Here is a 21,255-nt window from a genome sequence, read left to right on the forward strand (position 1 = left end):
GGATGGGTAGGGGGTAGAGTGGTAGGGGGTGGCCAATGGGGAAAGTGCTTTACCATCTACTATGCAAAGGTGTCATCTTTTAAACCTTGAACGCAGCCCTGCAGAGTGCAAGCAAAGTTAACGTAGCCTATAGGTAAGGGAGAGAGAGAGGTGGATGGGAGGGGGAGGGGAGGGGGGAGGAGGGAGGAGGAGTAAGGGGACCGGAAAAGTTAACTTCATTGACCAAATTGGGTAATTAATACAATAGGTCTACATTAAAGTTTCTCAGAGAGCATGTGCAGTTGGAGGAATTTGGATAGACATTTCGCAGTAGTCAATATCGTTATTTAGTAGTGATGTCACTGGTGCTATGGCCAATGAACGTATTTGATCCAACAATACAGAAACCCCACAATACTATGATTGTATGCGGGAGGGAGGAGGGGATTAATGGGTCCTAATTTCCCCATACATGGGGAGCACATGAAGAACCAGACCCACAAGTTACTCAGTAACTCGGTCTTGTGAGGGTTATGAATCAACATGTATGGGTTTGAGATTTGAATCATATGTGTCTGTATTTCCAAATAGTTTTTTATTTCAAATACAAAGTGTTATGTTAGTTTATCTAGGATTTTATACTCTGTTACTCTTTATTCACTTTAACGACACAGTCATTGTCAAATTTACATTATGAACTGCGTTTGAAATATATAGACATTCCATCAAATAGTTCTTTTTCTGATTTTTTGTTGTTGGGGTGGAAGGGGTTGTTTTTTCGGGGGGGGGGGGGGGGGTTAGCGATGACTCAAAGTTATAAAGGAACTTGCCCTGAGTAGTTTTGTGGGGTTTTCCCACCTTACGTAAAAGTGTAATCCAAGAAATCAGGGCAATATAACCGCACAATCATTGTCAAATTTACATTATGGACTGTTTTTCAAATTTCGGCTAAATTTTACATCAAATAGTTTGTTTTCTGAGGTATTTTGTTTGCGATCACTGACACCGACAAAGGAATTTACGCTGATTAGTTTTGTGGGACCTTTCCTCTTCTATAATTGACAGAAAAACAAAGCAGGAAGATCTTTTGACGTCAACGGGCGGGGGAGGAAGATGGAATGTTTCCAAGAAAGTTCATTGGAAGGGAATATTGGCCCATACAATTACTATGTTATAAACCCCCCTCCAACCTCCCCCCCCCTTCTACTCGTCTTGCACATAGCTGGACATGATTTCAAGTATTAAGGCAAACCCAATTTCCACAGAAATATACTCGTTGAAGTAAATGCACTGTCGAGAAAATATATATAAAGATATATATTTCATCCATGTATTTAAAAAAAAAATTGATTAGAGAACCCAATTTTCACCATAGGCGTACGAGGCGGGGGGCAGACTGCCCCCCCCCCCAATATATATATATATATATATATATATATATTTTCCCTATATATATTTTCCCTTTCAAAGTGATGTAACCATTTTTTCTTCTTCTAATTTACCAAATTTTTGGAAAAGTGTAAATTTCTAAAACGTGAGATTATAAAATAAAGAATGTTTAGATGCAACTTGCAAGGCCTCAGATGTGCCGTTTCCGGCAATCTGAAGGGCATTTCTTGCCAAAAATTTTCTTTTACGCTACGCGCCAACCGATGGTGGCGCTCCGCTTAGATAGTGTCACGGGAACTTTCGGGCACAAAGATTTCTCCCCCCCCCCCCAAACTGAAATGGTCCCGTACGCCTATGATTTTCACCATCATCTACCTAAGACCCTCTAATGACGGTTGCTTTGGCCCGGAGAAGAGGTATACAACATTGCCTACACCATTTTTATTCACAATTTTATGTTTCATTTGTACAGAATATAAGACTAAAATTAACTCATTTTTTATTTTTTATTTTTAAATATCGATATTCTGGTAGGTGAAGGTGATTTCTTAACAGAATTAAATGAATGTTTCTGCCGATCATTAGGTAAAAACCACTTTCTCATAGAGCCTCGTCTGGCAAAGATACTATTTTGTATATTTTGTGATATTTGTTGAAGGCATCTGGCAACAGCAGAACGATTGATGTCATAATGGCAGTTGAGATGTAAATGTTTTTGTATTTCTTTATCAATATTCAAATGATTTAAACATCCGTTAAAGAAAATAATGTGTCTACATAAAAGAAACAAGAATCGAAAAGTAACGTTTTGATGCAAGACAAAAAAAGAAAAGAAAAAAGAGAAAGTATTGACAGGTAGCAAACATTCCAAAACTTAAACACATCCCAAGTATAAATCAATGAGGAGCAAAATGTGATAGAAAAATCACAGCTTTTGAAGAACGCCTGTATACTATGACGTCATCATCATATACCACTTACTAGCGATCTGCTTCCTGGAGAAAAATAGGATTTAGACAATTCAAAGGTTATCATTCAATCAACCATGTCTTGATTTATAGGGATAAGCTAATGCAGGAGGTCTGGTTTTAATTAACGGCGTGGAATAATATTTCTGTTTAAAGGTATGCTGTATTGGCTCCAAATATGCCAGATATTCAGATATGGTCACATTTGGTCAAAAATTCTTAAACTGGTTTTATTACCACTTTGGAAGCAATGTACCTCACTGGGACATTCAGTCATCTTGTGTGTTCATTTAGAATGTCTGGGAACAATTTGGAGAACAAAGACCTCCAGGAAGTACTTTTTGAAAACTTCTAGCAGTTATGGCGTGCTATTATTTGGGACTTATACATGCTACCTTTAAGGTGAGTGGTGCAAAGTCTTCAACTTAGAATATTCCTTTAAAATCAACACACACACGAAAAAAAGAAAAGAAAAGCTGCATCCAAGTTGTTAAGCTGTATTGTAGGTAAATTACACTGCTTGACTTATAAATGAGTCTTCAACATACAGTAAACACACTGCATTCATGAATTACCATAGAATCAATTTACCGGCATAACAATTGGTAAAATAATGAAAGTAATAAATAATAATAGTAAAGTCATAACACGATCATGCAAAACTGACAAGCACTCCAAATAATGTTTTTGTAATGCCAAGCATATATGTTTGTTAAAAGAACATAGAATTTTCAGGGATCATATTCTGTCCCCTTTCACATGAAGGGAAAGCATCAAATAATTAACGAATGCTTTTTTTTCAAGGGTGAGGTGATGGGAGAGTTTGGACGGATTTAGTTGAGGTGACCATCATCCATACATGATAGCAACCAAAGAGAGTAGAGAGTGTTGCAATAGGCCTCTCTCCACCCACCTCTCTCCATCCTCTCTCTCTCTCTCTTCCCTTGAAGGTCACCTTGACCTCAAATACCTTCGTCATTTGCAGCAAGGGCGTAGGAACCGGGGGGCTGGGGGGCGCCAGCCCCCCAGTGAAAAATGTGGAGGGGCGGAAGTATCATTCCGCCCCCCCCCGCTTCGCAAGTCAGAAAACCCCTTTTTCATTTCCAAATGAGAAAAAAAATCTCATTTGGAGCACCAAATTGCATCTAAGGCCAGGTGAAAATACAAAATTAAGTTTACAGAATGGAGTGGGTGTGAAAGTGTGCTATATTGCACCAAATTGCATCTGAGGCCACCTGGAAATGCAAAAGAATCAAAAGGGGAGGGGGCACCCCCTCCCCTTAGACCGCTCCCCCAGGCCGGCCATCAGTTTTCAGCCCCCACTTAAAAGTACCTTTCTACGCCACTGATTTGCAGTATCCTCTTAGAAGATAATCTGGCAGTGAAATATTGAATAAATGTCAATGAAAACATTATACCATCTGACAAGTAACTTTCATTCGAAATACTGTATTTCATTCTTTCTCTCGCATAAAAGGGACACAAAAGTTAAACTGAAAGGCAAATAACATATGTCGTTCGTTTTACATGTATATAGAACTTTAAAACTAAGAAGGACAAAAAAGAAAAAAAAAAGAAACAAGGCAGAGTCATTAGAAAACAAGAATGAAAACCAGCATCCTGTTATTTGAAACAATGTCCTCTAAATATATCTCGACAATTTCCGCTAAATACACCTCGACATTTTTCTCTAAATATATCTCGACAATTTCCTCTAAAATTTATCCCGACACAAACCAACATTAAAAGGGTCAACCCATTAAACTGTTATTCAACTTTATTGCATAGATGGTATTTTCTTAAGGCTAACGTTAACTTTATAAAAATAGCTGAAAAAGAAAAGCATTAGTGACATAATCAAAGAAAATGGTTTTAAAAACAACACAATTCATTTCAAAACAGTCACATTTGGAGTAAAGGAAACTGGAACATACTGAAATATGATTCAGTATGGAAAGAATGACTCCCCATCATCCTTGCAGGAATTACTCACCATCCCCAATCGAATCATTTTCATAAGACGTTGGTCCAGTCTTTGTTGACTGGACTACCATATCCCCCACCCACCCACCCCCTCTTATGACAGTCAGCAAAAAAGCCTATCTTTGGATATATATATATATATATATATATTCTTTTTACTAAAAGTTTACTAGCATTTTCAAACATGTATACTTCTTTTTTTCTAGTGTCATTTCTACTACTTTCTATACAATCATTATATCATTCTTAGTTTTTCTTTATGACTTGCAATGTGAGTAATAAAATCCTGAACTGAATTCAACTCAAGGACAGGTATCTCTATCTATCATATGCAACAACACTGTTTATAAAACAATTGTCTAGATCTAGCCCCAAGAAAAATCATCTATAAGGATTCTTTAGGAGACATATTTTCCACCAAATATGGCTCACAACTTAACTGTTTATAAAGGGTATCACCGCCTGGATGAAGATTCTTCTGTGCAGTTTGTGCGGCTTTCAGTTTATGTAACATTTTGCTTGGGTATGTGCTACAATCTGTTACCAAACTTCACCACGAAAGGGAATGTCGATCCAACACACGATTTGTTACTTAAGTCCACGAAAAACCAAACCAGAAACAATAAAAGAAAAATCTCATAATAAGGCGTAAACTTTATTTCAGGTTTTATACAAATGAATAAATAAAAAACATTACTTTAAAAGCTTTATTGGTTACAATGTTACATACTACTACCACAAAAAGATTCAGGCTGATAAAACCTTGAGGGATTGAATCAAATTCATAGATTAAATATACTTACTCAATTCCATTCATTTGGTGAGAATATATTAGAAGGATGTCTTAGTTTGATTAACCGCAATCTTACTTAAGAAATAACAATTATGCTTGGAAAAACTGCCATTCCATGTACACTAAAGGTATACTATGTCTAAAGCAGGTCGCTGAAATGGCAACAGTGTCTAGCAGCCAGGCTGTTGTACTGAGAAGACAATATTTTATGCTCTGCAGTTTCACGCAGTAAGCAATGCTGGCCTGCCAAGATTACCGCTGTTGTTTCACGTTGATTCAGCCTTGCTGGGTGTGGGGGGGGGGGGTGGGGGTGGCATTTGTAGCTGATGTAGCCCTTCCATCTTCCCATGGTACCTTACTGTTATGAGAACAAAATCATGCCCATTAGGAGGGACCCAGAGCCGTATCTAAGGCTCTGTTAGGCCCGATATGATAGCGCCCTCTTCGAAATCGCTAAAGATCCCAATTGTCTATTTACAGAAAGTAACTGTATGCTAATTGCTCATGTTTATGCATGATGAGAGCACGTCATGGTAGTCGAACGCTACACCAAAAAACAACTGGAAATTCAACAGGCAGAACTTCTTACCTAAACAAAGGTACAAGTTAAATGATATGGATACCGATCTGTAATAGAAACTTCCATTTGAAAAAAAACTTGCTCGGCAGTGATTATCGACAACAAAGAGGTGAAACTGAAGAATCGAAACCTTTCGAGAGATGTCCTTTTAGTGAGATGCATCAAAATTAATATTGTTATAGACCTTAAATCTATGAAAACCGAGAGAGTTTTGTTGTCAAACGAGGCACAAGAAAATGGGGAGCTTCCTGTAACCAATCTGTTCTTTATGAAAACAACAAATATGCAGAAGCAACACATATTGTCATTATGTTTCACATAATACAACATTAGAGACTGAAAGTTTGACAACTTGTTAATTATTTGCTCGATTTGTTTTACCTTGTACATCGGGAAGAAACCGATTCTGTTTATAAGAGCACAACAGCATTAGTTGGCTGACAGAACCAATCAAGTATTAAATATTAACCAAACACTATCCACAGTACTCTTCAAAACTTTTATGACAAAGTGAAATTTAAATACACTGAAATGTAAGTCTGATTCCTTCAAACAACCTTGCTTTTCATTTCATAGATTTCGTAAAATTAAATAATCATCATATACTTCTTCCATAGAGAAATTTTGGTACTGTTGTTACTAGTTACTACAAATCGTCAGTAAAAGAAGCCCGATGATATATATATTTCTTCCAGGCTCAAAAACTGTAAATTAGCTATGGAAACATAAGGTGCGATTGAAATGTTAAATTCAATGTTCACTTAATTACACCAATGATTTTCTGCTGAATGTCAAATTCCTCAGTAATATGATATCTAAAAAAATTGTAGCAAAATTGGTGAATAACTCCCTTTGTAATGCACTTTGAAGTTCAACACACTCCTATAAATGTATATATTTCTTTCTGGTAAATGTAAAATTTTGCAACTTGACATTTCGCAGAAAATTGATCACTTGATTGTTACATTTGAATCTAATATTGCAAAGTGATAAATTACATAGGAGTATCTTAACATTTGTCCCAAATTGTCAAAATAATAAGATTCAATGTCATCTTTTCAGTGTTTGTCAAGTTTGTTTTTAAATTGCTCACTTAAAAAATGTTTTTTTTTTTTTAAATGTTCATTTTTAAATGAACATTCATCAGTTTGCTGAAAAAAGATGAAATTGCTAAAATTTGAAAAATATGATTATTTTAGCAACTAGTAATTTATCCGGTAACAGTAATTTTAACAGTAATTTATCCGGTAACACTTATTTATCCGGTACCAGTAATTTAACAGTAATTTATAGGGTCGCAGTAATTTATCCAGTAACAATAACCTAACAGTAATTTATCCCATAACAGTAATTTATCCCATAACAGTAATTTATCCGCTAACAGTAATTCATCCGGTAACAGTAATTTATCCAGTAACAGTGATTTAACAGTAATTTATCCGGTAACAGTTATTTATCTGGTAACAGCAATTTAACAGTAATTTATCTGGTAACAGCAATTTAACAGTAATTTATCCGGTAACAGTTATTTAACAGTAATTTATGAAGTATCACATCGCAAAATGCTACACAAAAATGGGCAAATTGCTATACAAGTGCAAAGATATATAGCATTTTTTTTGTACACAAGAACGATAGTGTTTTATAAGAGACAGGCTCAAAGGCTTTAGAGTTGCTACACAAAATTTGATTGTAAACTATTCCATGGACTATGTACAGCTGCAATGAAAGTACTGTAGATCAAGGCCTACCATTGTTGATACTGATAAGCAAAAGGCAGTTGCTTTTCTTGTAGGGTTTCTATAAACTGTAATTTTTAAAATTAATACGACAAAACTTAACAGAGAGTTTTTGCTGAAAATTCTTCATTTACCCCTAAAATACCCCTATTAAATGCAGGTAACTGCATGGTTATGCATAATAATGTTTCATAACCTCAACAAATTTCAATCAAGGTTGGGTATATAGGTTAATAACAACTATGATACCAAAACTGAAATGCCTAAACCGAAATTACAAAAAGGACAAAGAAAAAAAATTAACAATCTTGTCAAAGATTAATTATATTCATCGTTAGGTGAAGTGTGCTTTTCAAAAGCCTTTTAGTCACTGGTTTCATTTTATGATCAGCCTCCAAAGATAATCTCACTGAATGAGTTTTCCATGCAGCTTCTTAAGCTGGGTGCAGGAATTCAATATATAGCATTCTCAACTTCCCACTGGCCCATAGCCAGCTTGTCAAATTTGGAGGGGCAGAATTTTTGTTTGGGGGTGAGGGATGGGGCATCTGACATAAATTTGAAAAAATATATTAGTGAGGGGGGGAGGTCATAATTGAAAGTTCATTGCCACATAATGCCCTGTGACTACAGGCCTGATGGTCCAAGACTTTGGCTTTGATAAATACCAGGCACCTTAACGAGGTTGATTTCATCACTTCCTCCTTCAATTCATGAATAGATCGTTCAGCGAATAGGTTGCATTTTTGTCACCTCTGTAATATGAGGGTGAGTAGATTCCATTATTGTTTACCTCTGTAAGAATGACATCCTATTGCTGCTTTGTTCGAGTCTTTTCGGCATTAATTAATTCATCGAGGCGGCTCGTTCATTCGAGTCCTAGTTTCAGCGACATCTGTAAAAGAAGCAAGAAGGGATGCACACTCAATAGTAATTATTAAATTTTTGCTCTCTGTAAATATAACTTCAGTTACCAAAATTTAACAAACAGTTCTATCTTTCATCTGCATGGGAATAATTTATTCTTTCCATCATGGTTCCCCAACTTTTTGAACAAAACAAATTTTACAGAACTTTTATCTAGACCAAAACATGTTTTACAGTTTACTATGAGGCCTACACACTTAAATGAGGATGTAATGTTAAAGCTAGCTATTGAAGGCTTCAAAGGTTTTTTTAAATCTCGCCAAATGTCCTGTATGCAGTAAGACCTATTATTAAATTCCAGATTTAACAGAAAAATAGCAAATCACAGGAGAGTACAAATTCTAAGATGGAAGACTTGGACAAACACATATCTTTTCCACAAACAAGAAAACCGTTTAATAAAGTAGTCAAGTGTTCAAGTAAAAGGATTTTCCTCATGTTTCCAGATGAAGACTCTAAATATTCAAGGACTTTCAAGACCTAGAAACCTCCCCCCCCTTCCTCTTCCCCAACCCATCCTAATCCCTGGCTGTTCTGCAGATGAACTAGGACGCTTGATTGAACAGTCTTGGATTCTATTGTAAATGCTGCATAAAACCTGTGTACGTTAAGGATGTATGAAGGAATTACAAAGGCTGTATAAACTTAAAGATCGTTACGTGAGAACAAAACGAGGAAGCTAACCTGTTCAAAGACTGTCCATGATAAAGCAGACATCAGGGTTCTCCTCAAGCATCGAGGTAGCATGCCAGTATAGAGACTTCTAACGCCTCCATGCTGTCGAGAAATACAGCACAAACAAATATTGATCATGCACATGCAATGACTCTTTCAAAGAATTACTCTTCAAGTCATGGGGGTATAACTGACAGAACTTGTTACGCATGTTCACCTTGTCCCGAAAGAGGTACCTTCCAATCGCTTGCATACAAGCGATTCTGTGAAAGGTGAGCAGCTGCCAATTGGGTGTTATTCACACGGGTAGTTAAACAGGCAGTTTAATAAAAAATCTAAATATATCTATTAGACCAAATGCTTAAAAGTAGTTGTCAGACATCCTCTTACACTTGGTCAGCTCAGTCACCTGGCTATTACCAAGCTGACTTTTCCTCCCCCACCCATCTAACCCCTCTCCCCCTCCCCATTCCTCCTCCCTATAATTGCCTTGTGGAAACCTCTTTTCTACAGTCCAGTTTTTTTTTCCTGGTAGTCTGCAACTGATTTTAGCCAATAATTCAGCTGGTGACACACAGCAAACTGCTAAGTAAATGGACTGATTCACTGCATCAATACCACAATAGTTTGTGAATGAAACAGCATTTGTTTCTCATTATAGACATCTCAAAACTGATATTAAAAAATGAACAAATCGTGAAGTAAAACAAATGTTTTAATTATTCCCTAAATTCTCTTCATACCTGATCAGGAATGCCATGATTAAAAATGTACGAAGCATAGTGCTGCACTTTTCAAATTTGTGACCCTAACCATACCACAAAAACCAGGAGGCCTAATTACATGAGAGTAAAATTGAGTCATTATTTCTCCAAAGCGAATCTTTCAAAAGATCACATGTACAGTCATCTGTTGCCCAGATATTGAAACTGTTTTGTTAGGTGACCCCAATTTTCACTATCATCATCATCATTATCCCCATGGCAACCCTCAAGTGGCTGATGTTGCAGTCTGGGGAAGGGGTCTGCTGAGAGGAGATATCCCCTCCCCTTTAATTTGTTATATTTTGCAACTTTTGAAGTAAATTCTGTGTTCAAGGTTTTTTCAACCTTTTCATACAAATATCAGCAATTTCTTTTTTTCTTTGATATCTTTTTGGCACCCTCTAAAAACATTTTGGCCACCCTAAAATGAATTGCAACCTCCCCCACCCCCCCCTCTTTAATACCAGTGATTTTGGTGGATGGTGTACCAGGAAGCAACAACAGCTTGATAACTCAGTGTTCCCAGAGTATTTCAAAGGAAGGGTTAACAGCATGAGTATCACCTAAGCATCATAAAATTAACAAGATGGCTCCATTCAGGAAGTAACAAAAGCAGTTAAATTATATCTGCCCTGTATAGAGTTTGAAAAGGATCATAGAAAGTCCTCTAATGCAGTTAAGTTACCACCAAAATAGCTACTGTTTTTTACGTTTAACAATTTATTATCCAAAGCCATTGTTTCTTCATAAAAAGTTTCATCCATGAAAGTCATCGATACCGAGCTCTAATCATAGAAACTATGAATCATAACAAAATCCAACAAAAGCATTGAAACTGATCGTTGAAACTGATCTAACAAAACAATGCAATTGACTTCTGGCTTGTACTTTGACAGATAATCTATGTATAAGCTATAAATCCATTCTGCACACAAAAGTAAAATTATGCCAAAAATTCATAGAAAACAGGGATAAAAATAGTTATTTAAAGAGGCGTGAAAATCGACAGAGAATGTAACAATATTTTAATGTTTTCTTGGTTGAGATGTGCCCCCATGACTTGACTGCATTATGAACCTAAAAATCATAACAAAATGTTAAAGTTTGTTAGTTATAAATCAAAGGGGGAGAATATTCGATCAATTCACTTCAAGTTTGGTTTATTGACAGACTCACTTACCGAGACAAGATGTTGCACAGTTGAGGTGAAGGAGTTGTGTTTCTTGGGGTTCAGCTGCATATGTGTTTTAGTCGTGTCAAATGGTTGAGTAATAACAGCTGCTAAAAGTCCTGCCGCGAGGCCTCTGCAAAAGTTGATGGTGGGCATCACAGCAGGTGACATAGTCTCTGGATTCAAAGATATTAAACCAAACACTGATTATAGTCATAAACACACATTTGGTGTTGGCACTTTTTTCTTTCAAAATAAAAAACTGAAAAAAAATCAGTTAACAGTCCAAAATGGTTATCAGATCAAAGATATGAAAGAGTGGGGGTGGGGAGGACGGGGTCAGGGTAAGGTTATCTACAAACAAGACATACAGTAAACCTAGTGTTATCATATTTAATTTAGTAAGAAATTAGTGCTCAAATTACTGTAACTTTTTGGCAGAATAATGGAGAAATTGAGCTTTTCCACTCTATTCACTCACACTTTTGTTAAAACTACATCGACATGCGGACATTTGCTTAAATTTTATGAATCCATCCAGAGACTCATGTACAACAAGCTAAAGAGGACAAGTTTACAAAAGTCTGTAGGTCTCGGAAACCCTAAGCAGACTGTAAGTAAAGTTATGCAGTAACATTAAACATATTACTGCTACAAGGGACAGTAGCCCCCATGAATTCGTTGACAGGGAATTAAGCAGAGGAAACACCAAGCTTGCTGGGTGAATCTTTACAATGATCAATTAGAATTATTTATTATTATTATTATAGTTATTATTATTATTATAATTATTATTATAATTATTATAATCATTATTATTATTATTATAATAATAATTATTATTATTGTTCTTATTATGACTTATAAAATTAGTGATGTATTCACTCACCTTGTGGAATGAACTTCTTACTTTGCGAATAAAACATAAAATAGATGCCAGAGAATGGGGCATCTCTTAATAGTGTCGCAGAGAACCCGCTAAACAAACCTGCGAAAGCAAATAAGAGAACACCTTAAAAAAGGATAAGCACTTTGTATTTAATTGATCTATCCAACAATCAAGACGTAAATCTCTGACCACAGCAGGCGGACCATTTGTTAAGTTTTTTTTATCTTCAGCATCAAATCATCAAAAGAAACAAAATCAGTGCTATCTTTAGAGAAATTACTTCTCTGCAAGAAACAGCATTTCTAACATGTCAGCAGACCTGATGTTTGGGTGGGGGAGGGGGGCAGGGAGGGGACGGAAGTATGGAGAATTTTGTTGTATGTAGTAGGCAAATGTATTACATCTCAAATTTGAGAGGCCACCTTCACACAAGCTGGGGCATGATAATGCTAAAAAAATAACAGTTCTAGGGGGCATAGTATCTTCTGTCTCTCTATCCCCACCCTTCCCCACCCCCTTCCCCACCCCCAGCTCCACTCTCACCTTCTGCTACAACATTAAACTTCCTAAACACACCTCATGGATCTTTAATTACAAACCATCAAGGAATGTTTAATTTTTTTTAACCTCGGCTGTCATGAATGAATGAATTATAGAAGTGAAACAAGTATTTTTCAATAACTTTCATATGTATACAATGACTTCATTTGTTTCTTTAACTGATTCGTGTTCTAAATTGTAGGCAGGGAAGCTCTGACTCTTTGTATCTAATTATTAAAATAGAGATTCAATTACTAAAATATTACAAAAGGATGGCACCCAATGATCGTGTGAACAGGAACGTTAATACTGAAAGTCGTTTCTTTAAATGTTGATGAAAAAAACAAAAATGTGGCTATGCTTTCTTTATACTTAAAATCACACAGCACCATAGGTCACAAGCTTGGCCTATTTATAGTGAATTAAACAGTCACAGATTTTGAAATATTTTAAGCATAAACTTGGGTCAATGGAAAACTGCCGGGAAATCATTAAAAGCAAACTATACTTATGTAGCCTATTTGTTTGCTGGGAATACTGTCATTAATGAACTTCATAGAAAGCCAAAACCTCTCTGGAAAACCCTCCCTTGGTAACTCTCTGACCCTTCCCTGCAACTTTCTGATCTTCCTTTGACCCTTTCCCTGCCATTTTCTGAGCCTTACCCTACCACTTTCTGACCCTTTCTCTGCCACTTTCCGACCCTTCCCCACTTTCTGACCCTTCCCCTGCCTGCCACTTTCTGACCTTCTTCTGACCCTTCCCCTGTCATTTTCTTACCCTTCCCTTGTCACTTTCTCACCCCTCTCCTGCCACTTTCTGACCTTCCCCTGTCACTTTCTGACCCTTCCCCTGCCACTTTCTCACCCTTTCCTTGTAACTTTCTCACCCTTCCCTGCCACTTTCTCAACCTGCCACTTTCTCACCCTGTCACTCTCTCCCCCTTCCCCTGCCACTTTCTGGACTGTATCAATTGATGTTAGATGGTACTCCCTGGATACATGGTATGCAAGGTACTGCAGCTTTGAACTGGCGACCTCCAGGAGAGAAATGTCTATAAACAGAAATCGCTACCAACTCAATTGGGCTGAAGAAAGCTCATTTGTTAGAGAATAGACCTTGTAGTCTTGAGGTCAACTGTTTGAATCGCACTCTAAACAAACAAAATCTTTTCTCTTTTCGAGTACTTTCTAAAATGTGCCTAAAACTGTTTAGTGTAAAATATCCAGTTGACCAAATGATTAAGATTCGAACAGAATTCAATCATTCTCACTTTCTTAATTTTACATCATGAAGAATGTTAGGTGTCTTATGCAATATGTGTGATCAAATTTATCATTTTTCCCCCTGCTTGTTAAGAATTTAAAGAATAGAAAATTATGAATTTAAAAATGAGTCATTGATCGTTTTACCTTTATAGCCCTCTTTTATATAAATTTCCTTGAAAGCACCAGTCACACTTCTGTACTTGTACACTGTACTCTGTCAATTAAAAGAATATGAGTTCATTCATGACATTAATAAACAAAAATATGTTAATCTGCTGGTTTGGTGTTAATTGGAGAACAACGTTTAAACTTAACAACACACACACACGCACACATATATATATATATATATTTATATATTACAGAGCAAAACAGCTTGATAAATTATTCATGCATTAAATTAACAAACTACGAAATGGTTTCCTTTTTTCTTTTTAATTATAATAGTAATATTAATGAGGATTTATAAAGCACAGACATATCTACTGATAACGGTGCTCAAGGCGAAGTATAAATCTGGTCAACGATAACCTGTCAAGCATAGAGACAATTCCTTCACATGGCAGCAGCTAAGCAGAGCCCAGGTGACAGTTTTATTTTGAGTTTTAATATCTCACAGGTCCCAATTTATACACCTGGGTGAAGAGAGGCAATGGAGATAAAGTGCCTTGCCCAAAGACACAATGTAATGATTTGGCCTTAGATTACAACTCCACCGCCTTAACTAACAGAACACAATGCTCTCAAATTTAATTTTACAACAAAGTCTGTATTAAACCTCCAAAACAAAAGTCATAGTTTCAAAAGAAAGATGTTTTTACATCTTTTGTACAACGAGATTCCTTCATAACTTAAACAGCCAAACTGCATATGACCACGGATTGATTTCTCTTTGCCTCAAAAGTCCTGGTCTTCAAAATAAAAGTGCATCCTCTCCTTTTCCTTCGTTTGGAACAGGCTACTACCTCGGTAGTAGTCTACTACCTCAGTAGTAGTCTACTACCTCAGTAGTAGGTACCCAAGTATGGAACAACAATATTTATAGCACAAAAATGGTTTTATTAACAACAAGGCCATGCAGTGTCAACTCTGAAATGCTTCAAATGATAACTTCCAGGATGTACCAGAGTGAAAGCTAAAAGAATCACCTCAAATCTTGTTTTGATTACTGTAAGTGGAAGTAAAATCACTCCTACAAAACTTCTGGATGTAATGCCCAATGTGATTGCCTGAAGCGGGGAAGGGTTAGACCATCTGTTATACGAAAGCAAAATCATAAATAATAAAGACATAAATGAAGACATAAATAAACTGAGTTAACAGAATTGGGACAAAGGAACAATGTATTCTCATTTCTAATGGTTTTTATTAATCATTATGAAGGAAAAGCTAACACTCAAATATAGAGGGCCCGGTGACATAATTGTCCATGTGACCTGACCTGGATGTCAACACCACTGCATATTCATTAGTGGTACATCTGCACTATACATGATCAGAACACAAGAAGTGAAAGAAAGTACACTGTTCGGGGAGTAGGCAATAGAATGTGGCCAAACTGGCCAAATTGGTTGTGATCATTCCCAAAAGAACAGACATATTGTAAATTCTATAGTAATTATTTTCAATTAATTGTTGAGTTATGTATTAATCAAGGACACCATTTTGGAGGAACAGAATGACCTTGCAATGGCTTCAACAAGTCATGGCTGTATCCTATCCATAGAGTACTGTATATATACATGAGTGGTCCAGATCAAATTGTCTGTCATGCAACTACTACTACATACAGTCAGGGAATAATTTGTCCAGTATCACATCACAAAATGCTATGCAAACCTGGACAAATTGCTATACAAGTGCAAATATGTACAGCAGTAGTAACAAACTTCTTTCAAAACTGCTACACAAAATTTAAATTATAAATTATTCCCAGACAGTATCTCCGTGACAGAGAGGGTGCAAGCAGCTAGTTATAACACCTAAATCACTTGACTCTTATAAGTTTGTGTGATGATCATAATAATAACAAAATAATTAAATCAAGTATTTGTGTCGTTGAAGATATTACGTTGCAAAGGCAACCAGCTTCAGCTTTTAACATTTATTGAACTTACTTGAGTTGACCTTGCAGGTTATGAAGACAGCAAAAGTAGAGTCCAACTCCAGGAACTGTTCTCGCTAAAGACTAAACCAGAAAAGAAGAAGAAACAAGAAGAGGAAAATTAACTGTAACATTTGGAATCGGAATACATTGTATCATAATTGACACTGGAGATGAGAGTTTTGTACAGTGAAGAAATTAAGCAGAATATTGTTTGAATCAGAGCTTCAAAAGAAGATGAATTAATTTCACAATTTTAATCCTCAGGAATGGAACATGCAATGGAGACAGGAGTTGAACCAAGTTTCTACCTCAGCATTTATTCTCTGCATTAGATACGCTTTTTTTTTGAGAGACAGAGTGAGGTGGATATACTGTAGGTGATTTGATATTTCTTTAAGAAAAGAAAAATTTGTGTTTCATAGCTGGAGAGAGAAAAAATAAGAGCCCATCCAACATTTCATTTCTGACAAATGCGAATGTTTCCATTATGTGTTGATCATTTGTAAACACTCAATCCATATTTTGAGAATACTTCAAGCACATATTTTAATGTCATCAAGAAAGGGCTGGTTTAAGGACATAAATATTCATTATTCAATTTCATGACCAGCCAGTTGGGACAGATTTCTGAAGCTAACACCACTCTATATTCTCACTCATACTTATAATATGGACAGTTGCTTACCTTTAAAGCTGATAGAAAAATGATATTTCATGTCCACTTATACTGACAGTACAAGTGCTGTGAAGCATGACATGAAGGCACAGTTTATACAAAATTGTACCAACTGGGTGTCCATGATAATTTCAGTTTTTTTCTCTCCACAAAACATGTTTTTTTAAAGGGTCAACTGGCCTCATCAGTCTAGAGTTGTATTTTCAGATGTTAACATTGCATTATTTGGTCCCATTTACTCATGTAATATTCATATATTAAAGCTTTGTGAAATTAAAGCTTTGTGAAAGCAATTTCTTGAGAACTCGGACATATTAGTGCAGAGACCTGGTCAAAGACACAGAGCTGATCACTGTGGGATAGATTGTGATGAAAATTTATCAGGGCCTATCATGACTTGTAATGACATATATATTCTTACTTACTTTGCAAGCCAAACTAGAATAGAAATGCTTATAATTTCTCTTTGTACTTTAATAAATGTATCTAAGCAAACATTTGCAGGTATGGTTTTTCTCATATTGGAGGTATAAATATGTTTTCTACAGCTGCAATCTGTAGACAGTTGAAGAGACTAAAATGGACTAAGAACAGTTGGAAGGACCAAACTGTTTTGTTAAGTGTGCAGGTAGTGTATAACATACTATGGCATGGATGAATGGACATTAATCATTCTAAGGACAACTTACGGGTGTTAATCCCTTCCACAATCCAAAGACGCCATGGTTACGGTAAATATCCGCAAAAATCAGAGTTATCCCTCTCTGACTTGGAGAAGATCTCGACGACTGGATTCTGGTTTTCAGAAGATCTAACGGCTGAAGGATCAGAGTTGACAACGTTCCACTCAAAGAACCAGCCAAGAAAGACTTCACTATAGGATTCTGAAAGATGAGAGCATGATGATAAACTGGTAAGATAGGATTTAGTGACTAAAATGCTTTATGACGACAGAATACCTTAAACTTCACAATTTGATCCTTACATCCATCAATGGGTTAGCATTTATATTCAGAACGCACTTCACCCACCGGGCTTGCCAAATTGCCACACCTACATTAGATGACATTTGACAATTACATTTAAAGCAAAGACTATGTATTTATACTTGTGGTTTGCAAAATTCATTCTGAACATTAATATTGTATAAGTATTACACTGTCTAATTTGATGGTCCTCAATGTCTGAGATCAATACATCTAGAACAATACATCTGATCGAGAACTAAATAACTTTGTTTTCATTTAGAGGTAACACCCACGATTTCTAATTCATCATTTTGAATACAATTACATATAGGATATGCAATTCCTTTTGACATTATTTAGATAAGAACTTTGCGACACTGATTCCCAGATTAATGCTATTAAGTACTAAGGAACATTTTTATGGTACTACCTGGATCCTGATTAGAGACTCTGCTTTAATGTCATCTTTCGATACTCTCGAGTCTGACATAGCGTTGCCAGGTAACATCCTAGGTCGCAACTGATGATTTACATAATTTCTGCATTGACTGTGTCAAAGGTTCAACTAAAAACAGAAGGGGAAAAATTTGCATTATTGTGAAATATACAAACATCCACAACACTCTTTATCATTATGACGTAAAAAATATCGAAATGTATGTTATATGGATATGCAATTTACATGTTTGTAACATGATAGGCTTAATGTCATAGGTATTAACCTTTAGATATGCTAGAAAATCAGATAATGGTTACCCATGCTCAAATTTCAACAAGCATTTACTGCCACTTTAAAAGTAATTATCCACACTGAGACATTTAATTTTCTATTCTAACGATCCTCAACATCTTTGAATTCAAAATTTTAATTAAAATGTTGAATTGGAAGCCATCCGATGGGTAAGTTGTAATTCATAAGCCCTTGCGAGCTTCTCCCACATTTGTAGTCGCTTAAGTGTCGTCAAAATAACTGATGATTATTAATTATATAATTGGACCAGAGCCTTTAGGATTGAAATTTTTAAACTACTAGTTATTTTTAATATATTAACATTTGGGGCCAATATCAATGATCTTTCAAGGAGAATAGAAAATGTATAAGAACTCTAATCTGCAGCAGTGCTGAAGAATTACATCATTGACAATTGTCGGTAAACATCATTAACAATTATGATGTGACCAATAGCTGGTTTGCCAAAAGCATTCTTAAATTGTGTTCTGGATACTTGTAGAGTACTAAATTCCTCTCACTAACTTAACAGTTAATTTAGTGTAGGTTGCATTTGTTATGTTTGTTCTTGCCTATTTAGTTTAATAAGGAAATATCAAATAATTCCCTTAACTAGTCACCTAGCTTGCTATTGCTAGTCAAGTAAGTCACCGATTTAGAATTTCATTCACTCAGCAATTGGACATCTAGATGGAATCTCATATTGCGTTATGTAGTCAAAATAACACCAGAAGCAAACGATACACTTTAAAACTATAAAAGGCATTTGTAGGTTCAGGAGGCAGAGGGATGGACAGGGAGGATCAGGAGGGCTTTGATGGGAGTAATAATACATAGTAATTGCTCTTCAAGGAATAAAACTTTCCCTACATCCTATTCCCGCCCACAAAAATCTTCCCTATCCCAAAAGATGTCAAGCTGGGAGAGTTATCACCCATCGCATTGAACATGTGTTTGCACTGTGCAATTAGGTGTATGTGTATCCTGTATTTTAACCGGTTAAGCAACTGCTGACAGTGCTGTGTGAACAGCAATTATTGCTATTCACAAAATGTACAAACAAGGATTGGCATCGGCCTATATCCATTTGTCTGCATTAAACTATTTCATATTACTTTCTTTTTCTCAATACGTGTCGTTGGAGCATAGAATTAGAAATAAGATTAAATGAATAGTGTTGTAAAATAGTTGTTGTGCAGTATTCGCATGTATTATGGTTTCGTGGATATGGTACCTGTAGAGAAACTTTGCTGTCAAACTCACGTATTTAACGGTGATCTGTACGGCTATTCTGGTACCTACTAGTTGACAGTTAGACTGCAAAATGTGACTTACCTTAATACGATTGAATAGTTACTTGGCATTGCTGGCATCTTAAAACTAGTAAAAACTACTTTGTAGCGGCAGCAAATTTACGAGTCCTGATTCCTTCACGCTAGCCTACAGAGCAAGCTCCAGATTGACAGCTACTAGACCGCGCCCATAACTGCTCACTAGCCAATTTAATCATTTAATTTACAGTAAATTTATATAGCCGCGCCTATATTTGTGATGGACCGCCTCCTTAAACCCGAAAAGTGGTAGATCCCATCCTAAGTGTTTCGTGTCTAGGCGTCACTATTAAACGTAGTTCAACATGCCGAATAATCGGCTCTTTACACCCAGGTTAGCACCGTAGCTACGTGGGTCATCCAAATGGCTTACATTTTGAAACACATGCACGCAAAGTCGAATGCCTACATACACTGGCTTCCTGTAGCCTAACAACAGAAATGCATATAACTACTGTTGAAACGATATACACTATTTTGCATCTAAACCCCGGCGCTAATCCAAACGAAAATTTCCCATTGGGTTATCCCTCCTCTTATATACCCCTCCCCCAGGATGGCCATTAGTCAACAAAGAAAGAATAGAACCCTTGGTACGGGCCTGTACACCTAGTACCAAGGATTTTACAAACGATTGTTTCAATGCTTCTGATGAAAAGGGTTGTGACATATGACAGACTCAACGCCAAGCCTGAGTGTTTCATGAACATATCCTTCACTATATACTTGAAGGACAAATATTGTAGAGTATTCCAGCTGCAAGGATTCAACGATCGGATGCTATGTTTATTATTTCATGACCAATCAGGTGATATGTACACACCTTCTCAGCCTTTTGGCTAAGATCATGTGTAATTTCATATTCCCCTTCTACTAGGAGAATCGTCACTGATGACACTTGACGATGATCACATTCACAGTCTCGATGAAGGGGGAGTGGGGAGGGGATTGAGAGCGGATCAGTCGGTTCATTGTTTGGTTTTTCGTGCCCAGATTCTTTCCCGGGTGACTTTTCTTAAAAGTATCTTGCTACACTGAGCATGCAATCGTTTTACTAAAGGCCAAGTAATTTGCCCATGGTGTAAATTATGTCAAATAACTTGATTCAATGAGAAAGGTAACTCAATTCCAGCAACCTGTCTGATTCGTGAACGAACGTTACCTAATATTTTAATTTGGTCACAAAAAACACATGAATACTAGAATTTGTGGTACAGAATGTTCAGAGGATCCAAGTTTAGGCGTTTACACGGGACAAACTAAAACGAATGACAGCGAATGACCGAATGACAATTGACTTTGTACAGTGTTAATTATCATTCGCGAATGACAGCGAATGACAACGAATGACAGCGAATGACAACGAATGACAACAACTTGGACAACGAATGACAGTGTTGAGAAGTGCTGGAATGATTAACGGAGTGGAGTAAATGCGGTTATTGGTTTTCTGCGCAAAAATGATTTGGGGAAAATCGCATCACGTGGTTGCAGGGTGTTGGTGTAATTTACGGATAGAAACCACAGGGAAAGTTTTTGTGTGAGATTGCGCTTGCGTGCTGTGCTTTTTACCTCTGTAGATTTATATAGAAAGATAACTGAAGCCATTTCAAGATTATGGTATTGTTAGTTTCTAACAATTAATATCGAAAAAGTGACGTTAAATTTACTTTTTAAAATCACTTACAATTTCGCTTACTATAAGGTGCGTTTTTATCTTGTCCGTACTTTACTAGATCTAGATACCCACGAAGTATGAACTGTGATATCCGGTTGAA

At 36.4% G+C, this 21,255-nt stretch overlaps 1 protein-coding gene across 2 annotated transcripts; it reads right to left on the bottom strand.

Annotated features, from left to right (window-relative positions):
- Window positions 1-4,955: 4,955 nt before the first annotated feature.
- On the bottom strand, window positions 4,956-19,633 carry LOC139960587 (mitochondrial glycine transporter B-like). 2 transcript variants are annotated; one of them, XM_071959046.1, is made up of 10 exons: window positions 19,381-19,633; window positions 17,847-17,981; window positions 17,138-17,332; window positions 15,783-15,853; window positions 14,814-14,919; window positions 13,810-13,879; window positions 11,858-11,956; window positions 10,978-11,144; window positions 9,043-9,135; window positions 4,956-8,326 (listed from the first exon to the last, which is right to left on the bottom strand). In XM_071959046.1, the coding sequence occupies exons 2-10, from the start codon at window positions 17,922-17,924 to the stop codon at window positions 8,300-8,302; spliced, it is 906 nt and encodes a 301-aa protein (XP_071815147.1). In that variant the 5' UTR covers window positions 17,925-17,981; window positions 19,381-19,633; the 3' UTR covers window positions 4,956-8,299. The 2 variants fall into 2 exon arrangements, with proteins under 2 accessions (XP_071815147.1, XP_071815146.1); XM_071959045.1 differs by having other exon boundaries at window positions 19,410-19,631.
- Between the last annotated feature and the right edge of the window lie 1,622 nt (window positions 19,634-21,255).

Source organism: Apostichopus japonicus, chromosome 19 (genome assembly GCF_037975245.1).
Source record: "Apostichopus japonicus isolate 1M-3 chromosome 19, ASM3797524v1, whole genome shotgun sequence".
Taxonomy (NCBI): Eukaryota; Metazoa; Echinodermata; class Holothuroidea; order Aspidochirotida; family Stichopodidae; genus Apostichopus; species Apostichopus japonicus.